The sequence below is a fragment of the Athene noctua genome, chromosome 16 (assembly GCF_965140245.1).
Source record: "Athene noctua chromosome 16, bAthNoc1.hap1.1, whole genome shotgun sequence".
NCBI classification, from domain to species: Eukaryota; Metazoa; Chordata; class Aves; order Strigiformes; family Strigidae; genus Athene; species Athene noctua.
This window is the reverse complement of record NC_134052.1, coordinates 9,953,088-9,962,949: the sequence shown is the minus strand read 5'-3', so window position 1 is coordinate 9,962,949 and position 9,862 is coordinate 9,953,088. Positions and strand designations below refer to the sequence as shown.

Below are 9,862 nucleotides of genomic sequence, written 5' to 3'. Positions count from 1 at the left end.
TTCAGCCACCTGTGCATTGCAGTAGGAACACCACAGCCCCCGCCCCACGCTTCAGGCAGATGCGCCCTCGCTGCCTCGCCCCCCTAAAAAGACGAATATTTAAAATAAAAATTAAAAAAAAAAAAAATAAAAATAAAGAGCGAGAAATAGCGTTATGAGACGGTTCGCACGGACGCCAGGCGGCTTGGCCAGGGAGCGGGTGCCGCTACCTGCCGCGCTGGCCCCCGCCTGCCTCCCGCTCGCCACCGCCGCGGGCTCGGCAGCCGCCGGGAGCCTCCGCGCAGCAAGGCGGGCGGGGGCGCGGCCCGGGCTGGCGCGGTGCCCTCCTGCCTCGCCTGAACCCTTTCATGAACCGCTTGCCCCGCAGCCTCCCCGGGCCGGGCCGGGCCGGGCCGGGCCAGCCGGCCCCACCTCACCCCACCCAGGGCTGCCATTGGCCCCCGATGAAAGTCCAGCCGGGCCGCCGGTGCTATATAGATACATCCCTGCGGATGGGCGCCCGGCTCCGCCGCCATGGGATCCTGCAGCATCCTCCTCCGGCACCCCGCCCTCACCTGCGGCCGCGCCGCGCCGAGCCCCGCGGGGCGCGGAGCCCCCGCGCAGCGGCTGCTCGCCTCGTCCCTCTGCGCCCTGCGGCCGGAGGCGACCCCCCCTGGGCGGGGCGGCGGGCACCCGCTGGCCGCGCTGCCCGGGCCCCGCAGCTGGCCGCTGATGGGCAGCCTGCCCGACGTCCTCTGGAAGGGGGGGCTCAAGAGGCAGCATGAGACGCTGGTGAGGCGGCAGAGGGATGGGGATGCTGCGGGGCGGGGGGGCAGAGGAAGGAGGGGAGCGCCTCGCACTCACCGGGGTGGGGGGATGTCTCTTCTGCGCCCCCAGGCTGAGTACCACAGGAGGTTTGGCAAGATTTTCCGCATGAAGCTGGGGGCTTTCGACTCGGTGCACATCGCAGCCCCTTGCCTCCTGGAAGCCTTGTACCGCCGGGAGAGCGCCTGCCCCCAGCGCCTGGAGATCAAGCCCTGGAAAGCCTATCGGGACTATCGCGACGAGGGCTACGGGCTGCTGATCCTGTGAGTGGCAGCGAGAGCATCCGGGCGGCCCCGGGGAGGTGCAGGGGGGCCGGTAGCTCCCTGCAGGGGCGGGGGTTGGGTAGCGGGTGCGGGCGAGAGTTTTGGGGCTGTTTCCGAGGTGCCCGGGGGATGCTGCGGGCGGGCGGCCGCCACCAGCCAACCTGCCGCGCCCGGCTCCGCGGGGCTGCGCTCCCGCGGGGCGGCTGTGCCGCGGAGCGCCCGTCCCGAGCAGGTTTCTCATCCTCTGTGCCGGGAGCAAGTCTCATTCCCTGTCCCCCGTGAAGCGGCTGAGGAGATGGAGGATGGAGATGTCTTGCTGCACGTGTCGCGTGTTTGGTTTTTTTTTTCCTTCTTGTGTTGCTTTTTTAAGTCTTTCTCCCTCCAACCTCGCTGTTCTGAACACAACCTAGGGAAGGAAAGGACTGGCAGAGGGTCAGAAGTGCCTTTCAAAAGAAATTAATGAAACCCAGGGAAGTTGCAAAACTGGACACCATGATCAATGAGGTACTGTGCTTTGAGAAACTCTTTCTCTATCCCTGCTCCCCTGGAAACCTGGGAAATAAAAGCAGATCAAACGATCTGGTTTACCTGGATAGCTGTTGGTTTGCTCTGCAGTGGTAAAACCATGAGTTCATACTCTGAAATCATTCAGAGAATAATAAGTACAAACTGATTATCAGGTCTGACCAAACGTTAGACCACCCAGAAACCTGTAGTTGAGATTGTCATTCTCCACAGAAAAATAATGTTACTCCACAATGACGGGCTCCTGCAAGTAGACTTTTTACTTACTTCTCTTGCATTCAGTGTTTTTTGCCTTTACCCCTTCATTCCTATGTTCCTCCGGTCAGGGAACACCTCCCTCTTTCACCTCTGTGTTTCTCATTGAGTTTGAAGAGCATCTGTGATAAATAGCTTAATCTTCTTTATTGTGAAACTCCCCTATTATCCCAGCATCAGACTGAAGCATTTCATCCCTGTGGAAGAAAGCTCAGTTTGTTGAAGTAAAGCAGTAATGACATGAGAGTTGTGTAAAATCCAAACATGTTAACACAGGGGAAAATTGAATCTTGGTCAAAGAACATGAAACAAAAGTATTCCTCTCTTATGCAAGCTGGTTATCTATTTAAAAGACAGTTGAAATGCTAAATTATACAGGACTTGTATTAGTTGATGTCATTTTATCCCCTTCTTTTCTCTGCTCTCCACCGCTTAGGTTCTGGAGGAATTCATGCACAGAATAGATGCTGTTTGTAACCACAATGGACAGATGGAAGATGTCTATTCAGAATTCAACAAATGGTCATTTGAAAGTAAGTTCTTTTTTGCTGGAAAGTGGTATGCATGTTGTACCTGCACTCCAGTTGAAGTACAATCAGTGATGAATGTGTAGGCTGATTATTTTCAAACTATCAGCTACAATATAATGGAAGGTGGGTTGCAGAAAAGCCAATGAACTATGAGTACACATGTAAAATTCATCAGCAGCTATACAAACTCTTCTGTCTCATTGTCTATCTGCTTGTAAAAAAATTCAAATGTTATAGTGACTTATAAATACATAACTTTGGGGAAATCACAGTGCATTTATCTAGGGTAGGATCAGATAGCACATGACCATTTTTGTCCATCTGATATTTGTTAATTATCAGCAGCACAAGATCAATTAAATGATCCAATAACAGTGAAGAAGTAGTCATTGTAGACACGAGTTGGAAAATCCCATTTAAAACGTTTACATTGGGATTGAGAAGCACTGAAATAAATTACCAAGAAAGGAGCCTCCATCTTTAGAAAACTTTCAGAGTACAGTAAGGAACTACATGCCAGGAATGACTTGGGACAGAAGAAACAGCATCAGTGGTTCCCAAAAGGGAATAGTGTGTAGTGAATAGTGGGTATAGTGTGTAGCTGAATGAGCTCTGCCAGACCTGTCTGCTCCTTGGCTGGCTCATCTCAGCAACCTGTGTACTGGAAGTGTTTTTTTTTTTCCACTGTCAGTGGTGATGGCTGTGTTTGGGAAGGGAGAAATAGGAAGTGACAGCTTTAAAATTAAAAAAAAGCAAGTGGAAAGAGGTGGAAACTAGTGGAGTGTGGGATGCTGCCAGTGTTTGCAAGTGGTTTCTGGCTGTGGAAAGGGCTAGGAGACACTGGAGTAGATGACCTCTTCAGGCCCAGTTTTCCTGTGACTCAGTTGTCTTCAGTAGCGTTGCCTAAAAGATTATTTGCCAAATATGCCAGCCCTGCTTGGCAGAATGATCTGCTGCTTGTGAGGGGGTCACTGGTGATTCTTATTTGTGACGAAGATGCCACTGTAAGGGCACCTTAGCTAGATACACTGCTACCTGGGTCTGAGGCAAATGTGCAGAAGGCGTTTTGAAGTCCTGCTCTCATGGGTGTGTGTCACAGAACATTTTTCAGAAGGATAATCCAAGACATTCCTTGACAATAAATGGTGGACGCCATGCACCCTTTTGTTTATATAATTTAATGGTAATATTGCTTAACAACAGGTATCTGTCTGGTGCTGTACGGAAAGAGGTTTGGTCTCCTACAGCAGGATGTAGAAGAAGAAAGTTTGAACTTCATCAAGGCTGTAAAAACGGTATGGAAGAGTCTTTACTGGGGCTGTAGTGATTTTCTACCCTTACTGCTAAGGAGAGGGTACAAGTTTATGTGGGTCACCTGAAAAAGAAACTCAAGCTTCTGTGCTACATGTGTGTTGGCAGCCTTGCACATCTGAGGTGGCACCTGTATGCACAAAACTCATACTGAACATCTGCCTCGTTTATGAAATGTCTAAATCTGTAGGAGAAAAACGCTGTATGGACATCAGGGTAATCCTGGAAATAGAGTTGTTGGGTTGGTTTGTTAACTTTCCTCTCCGAGACACCTGTTGTGCAACACTGCTGTTTGTTGGGTGGGGCTCTTGGAGTTGTGTGGGATTATGCAAATACACTGGAATTGGAGGTTAGTCATTCCTGCAAGCACACCTGCTGCGCATTTTGCTGCAACTTGGTCTCTGTGATACACATCTGCCTAATTTTAGCCATTTAGATGGGCATCTAGCCTGGCCTAGTTTTTTAGCTCCATCTGTTGTCAGGTGAGAGGGATGCACTGCCAAAGGGTGGCTTGTCCCATGCTAAAACAGGTGCCTAAAATGGATAGGATGAATCACCCACTGGAGAAGCCTCCTATCCTCCACTGATTGTCCCTAATTTTTAGCTGGTTATGGTCTAAGTAGGTTGAGACCCATCCTTTTGGTCCAGGATGGCAAATGTCAGAATCGCCTTCCTGAAAATTGCCTCCTACTCTACAGTCTAATTTTTCTCAGAGATTGCAAGTAGATAGACAAAAGAAAGATTTCAAAAACTCTTTCTCCACCACAGATGATGTCTACTTTTGGAATGATGATGGTGACCCCCGTGGAACTTCACAAGGGTCTGAACACAAAAGTCTGGCAAGCTCATACTAAAGCATGGGATGATATATTTAAAACAGGTTCTTGTCTTAAACACGATTCTCTCCTTTCCCTTTGTCTCTCTTTCCTGATTGATGGAATTAACTTTCTTCATACTTGCTACTGCCTTATGCTGCTGTTAATTGCTGCCCTCAGCACAGATTGAGACACCTCTGCTGCAGCTAACCACAAAGCTATTCCAAGCAGGGAGCACTGTTTTCTTATGAGTAACACTTAGGTCTGGTTGTGGGGCAATACTCAATCTGAAGGGAAGCCCCAGAAATTTGGGAGCTGGCAGGTCATGAGTCCACTTTCACCTGTCATAAAAGTAAATAGCCAGAAAGTGTATAATCTCTTTAAAGGCAAGGTATACAAGAGAAAAAAGGGACCTCCCTCAGACAGACCTCCAAGGGAGTTGTTTTCTTGAAAAACAATAATTTTACATACAACAAAAACCTGTTTGCTAATAAAAAGAAATTATAGGTCTCCTGAACAACCTGGAATATAGTCGTAATTCTTAAAACCAGAAGCAATTTAAATCATAAGGCACAGTTTGGCTTTTTGACAACATTTTCTGTCTATTTAAGATGAATTGGCCGTCAAGGTTACAAAAATTACTCTAACTGCAGATATACAGTTAAGTTTATATTTTTCAATATTTTGCTAGACAGTGACAGTTATAGCTAAAGAGTAAGAAAGGTTTCAGCACTTGGATGATTGTAACACTGAGTGATATATTTCTCTTAGGTATTTGGGTACTTGATACTTCAGGACATTTGGTCATGCCAGCCACGCGTGCGTTTATTTTATTGCTTCTTAGTTTATGGGTTTTAGGAAAGACACTTTAAATCAGTTTTGTTCCGAAAATCCAGTTTGACACCTTCACTTGACATGAATTGGTCTTAACAACTGGGATATTCATGAGAAAGGGTGGCCAAAATCTAGTCCTCTATATTTAAAAACAATATATAGCATGTAGAAATTTGGCATCCATTTTTGCTTTCACCTAGTAAATCAAAGGCTTAAATTTCCCCTTGGGGAGTCTGAGTGTTAAGTCTCTTTGATTTTTAACACCTTGATCCCCTCTGAAAATCCAGGCTAATAAATTTTACACACTTGTATTTCTGTTTGCTAAATATTTCACCCAACACATCACTAATTTCCTTTCCTAATTTAAGAAAGCAAACTTCCTAATAGTTTGCAGGAGATCCTTCTGTTCAGAAGTGATTTTTCTGACTGTTTTTTGTCCAAAAAATGAAAATGCTGTTATTTATTCAGTATAATGCTCATTGCTTGAAAAAATAGCACAGCTTGATATCTTCTTTCCAAAATCCTGCATGTGAGACATATTTTTACTTGTATTTTTAGTGATTTTCCATTAATTAACTCCCACCCCTCCCTCCTCAGCCAAGCATTCAATTGACTGTCGACTGGAAAAACACTCTGCAAACCCTCAGGAGGACTTTCTGTGTGACATCTATTCTGGAGGTCAGCTTTCCAAGAAGGAGCTGTACGCTGCCATTGCAGAGCTCCAGATTGCCGGAGTTGAAACGGTAAACCTGAATTCCCAAGAGTTTATTAAAATTAGCGTCCTCCCAACTCCCTTCTTTCTTCCATCACTACATCTGAGAGTGAGCTAATCCTGTAGTTACTTCAGTGCCCTAAATGCAAGTGAATTTTTACCTGAAATCACTAGATCCTTTCTTTTGTTCGTTATTCCTAGAGAATTACTGTGATGGCTCATAATCCCATAGGTCTACAAAATACCATAAGGCAGTGGCCAACTGTAAATGTTACTTTGAACTTTCGGCAACTTCTTGTGTCTGCCATCACAAATGAAGGTCTCACGTTTCTTTTTGGTTTGTTTCAGACGGCCAATAGTTTAATGTGGGCTTTGTATAACATTTCACGCAATCCACATGTTCAGCAGAAGCTTTTCCAGGAAATACAGAGTGTTTTGGCTGCTAATGAGAGTCCAAGTGCTGAGAATTTGAAGAATATGCCTTACCTAAAGGCATGTCTGAAAGAATCCATGAGGTAAAATTCTCAAATAATGTGCAAAAAGCAAAATGATCACAAAGATTTTTAATAGCTACTGTGTACTAGGGAGAAATAATTTTCTAGTATATATAATTTTGTTCACCTTGTTGTTTAAATTAAGCTGTGACAGATACAGGAAGAAAAAAAATGCTGTAAATTTAACTAATTTTCTTTCTTTCACTGTAGATTAACACCATCAGTGCCATTTACCACTCGCACCATTGACACAGAAATGCTTCTGGGAGATTATGTCCTGCCCAAAGGGGTAAGTCAATTAATTTAGATTACTAGAATATTTTGTCATTGAGTAAGTGTCCTGTAAACCACTGAAGCGGGTCATATTTCAGTCTCAGAATGACTTTGCCAAAGGATGAGTCCCAGGATAAGCATGAGGAATTCACACCAAGAATTCCCATAAACTGAAAACCATACCTGCCTGCACTGCTGCTGGGTTTAGAAAAAAATATTTTGGTGTGCTATTCCAAAAAAATTTTTCAAACTTTCCCATGATTTTCTGAGGAAACTATGACCTTTTCTGTGTTTGAACTAATCTTCAGAGAATTAAACATCTTCTGAGGAAACTGCCTTGCCTTTGCTGTTTCATTATTCTTTTTCATTAACAAGCTGATTCACTTGGTAGCTCTAAGCCAATTTGTAATGAGACTCTCTCTATTGCTTTGTTGATAGACTGTACTAATGATAAATAGCCATGCCCTGGGTTGCAACGAAGAGTACTTTAATGGCTGGACTCATTTTAAACCAGAACGCTGGTTTCAGAAGAACTTAATAAATCCTTTTTCTCATGTTCCATTTGGCATTGGGAAGAGGATGTGCATCGGGCGCCGCATAGCAGAACTACAGCTTCACTTGGCCCTTTGCTGGGTAAATACTCTAAACTGGCATTCTGTACACAATGCCTGGTTGTTCAACATTTAACCTGATCAGAAAATCTAGAAACTAAAGCATGCCAACTGAAATGTTTGTGTTTCAGCTCATTCGCAAATACCAAATTGTAGCAACTGATAACAAGCCAGTAGAAACGCTCCATTCAGGAATACTGATTCCCAGCCGGGAGCTTCCCATTGCATTTCGCAGACGATAAGGTATGTGCATGAGGGTCTCCTGAGTACATGAGACTTTTCTTTGAACCTCGTTTGGAATTTTCATAGAACTGTGAGTGTAAAAGAACAGATGTTTTTCTGAACTTTATTCTCACAATGTGAGATTTATTAAATGCCATCACATTTTGTTACTTTTAACAGAAAATATTCTATGTACTGTGAAGACAAATTTTGTACAGCTTATGGCTCTGAAGTTACCCGTCTAGTTTTAAACTCCAAGAGAGGATGATGTGGATCAGAAATGGGGAAATCAAAATGTATATACTGTTGGAGAAAATAATAGCCATTATTTTGTTGTAATATAACTTCTCCACTGCATTTCTAGAAGGTATTTCCTGAAAAATAGCATTTCTTCTGAGCATCAATGTAGAGATTTAAAAGAAAATGCCCTAGTGAAGAAACAGTACACCGGTGCACTAGAGAGTTTAGATAAGAAAACCTGATTTTAGGCACAAGGACAAAGAAAAGAAATATCTATTTGTAAATAGTCATGCAATGTTACAACTTATTATATATTTTTGGTTCAAAAAAATTGAATGTAAGATTTTCTATGCTCACAATCCTATAAAAATAAGATAACAAAAAACCTTATTTGTATAAAAATTTAAATTGGAAAACTGAGCCTTTGACCTAGAACTAAGTTCTCAAATAATAAATCAAATGACATTTAAATACTGTGGGAGATATTCTTTTTCTGGCCAACACCACAGGAAAATGTATAATCTGAATAAGGGTATTTAACTCCTTTAACTGAAGTTTGTTCAGGGACATGTGCTTTTAAATAATCGATCACTATATAGATTCTTTTTCTCTTTAATACAGCTTGTAGAAAATAATGACAGCCCTGCTGCTGCCTTCTCTGACAAAATATACATCAACTGGGAAAGTCAAAGCCTATGGTAACCGGTGGAGAATCTGCTACACATGTCCCATGAACAGTTGCTGAGCCAGAAACAGTACCAAGAAAAGCTCCCATACTGTTTATACTGGAAAAATGTGGTTAGTTAGTTCAGCTGTACTTAGCAGTGTTAAAAAGGAAAAAAACCTACCATGCACGTTCATATACCTATGCAAATATACTGATGCAGTGCAGCTGATGGACTGTACAGGATAGAGCTTGATAATGAGCTGTGGAGTGTTATGTGTAGTTCTTGTTAGTGCACAATGAAATTATTATAGCTTCAAGCTGTTCAACAGGCTAGCTTGGAAAGAGCTGGTTTCCAGTTTGTGGGTATCATATAGGACACCCTGAGGGAACAACAGTCACGACTGAACTGGCTCTGTTAGCTCAGAGTTGAAGATCTTTCAGGAATTAGCTTAAGGGAAAAGAAACTCGCATAATCCTTCTCAAATTACCAATGTCATGAATTAATCTTGTGAAGTAAGATGGCAGTCTAACAGGGCTAACAACAGGACTTAAAAATTAGGATAATTAAAGAAGTATACTTTCCCTAACGTTATTCACTTCCTTAGTAAAAGGAAAATAAGGACAAAGATATGTAACGGGATCTATTCCTCATACCTGCACAGTACTTTGGACAGTTGCAATACTGTGCCTGCCACATACTCTGCTCATACCCGTTGGTTCAGGCCTCCAACTCCCACACAAGCCATTTTATCACACCTTTACTGCAAAACCTTGGTGGTCTTTTATTGCACGGAAGGCCTTATCCGTAAATGGAATCATTGGAATCCTATGGGTTCTGTCACTATTAAATGATGATTATCCTAACAGGATAGTTACTTAATCAGATGAGTAATATAAAATGTATGTTTCAAAGAACCGCAGGAAATAAGGATCCTAAACATTTTGAAGAAATTTGTTTCTTGTGGAGGTTTAATACCTGTATCTAAAGGTTAAAGCTGTCACTGCCCTGCATGTTATACTGTATGTTAGCTATTATGGTCACTAGTGCTTTTTTCCCATGATGCAGTTTCAAGTACAGGTTTATATATATAACCATGAATGGTTACTTTTATTTTTTTACGTTCTGGAATGATACAAGTTCTTAGCATTTGTTGATCTGTCTCCTGCAGGTTTTTTGTTTGTTTTCTTCTGCTGTTAGACATGTAAATGTAGGCATATTACAGTGTGTAAAGCTATTTGTGCATTATCTAAATTTTTCTAGTCAATTTGCTAATAGTCAATTTTGTAACAAAATAAAGATTTTTTT

At 43.0% G+C, this 9,862-nt stretch overlaps 1 protein-coding gene across 1 annotated transcript; it reads left to right on the top strand.

Moving 5' to 3' along the window:
* Positions 1-513: 513 nt before the first annotated feature.
* CYP24A1 (cytochrome P450 family 24 subfamily A member 1) lies at positions 514-9,241 on the top strand. The gene is made up of 12 exons (XM_074920307.1): positions 514-771; positions 877-1,067; positions 1,478-1,571; positions 2,284-2,380; positions 3,581-3,672; positions 4,457-4,568; positions 5,935-6,080; positions 6,398-6,564; positions 6,754-6,832; positions 7,255-7,449; positions 7,559-7,670; positions 8,511-9,241. The coding sequence occupies exons 1-11, from the start codon at positions 514-516 to the stop codon at positions 7,667-7,669; spliced, it is 1,542 nt and encodes a 513-aa protein (XP_074776408.1). The 3' UTR covers position 7,670; positions 8,511-9,241.
* Positions 9,242-9,862: the final 621 nt, after the last annotated feature.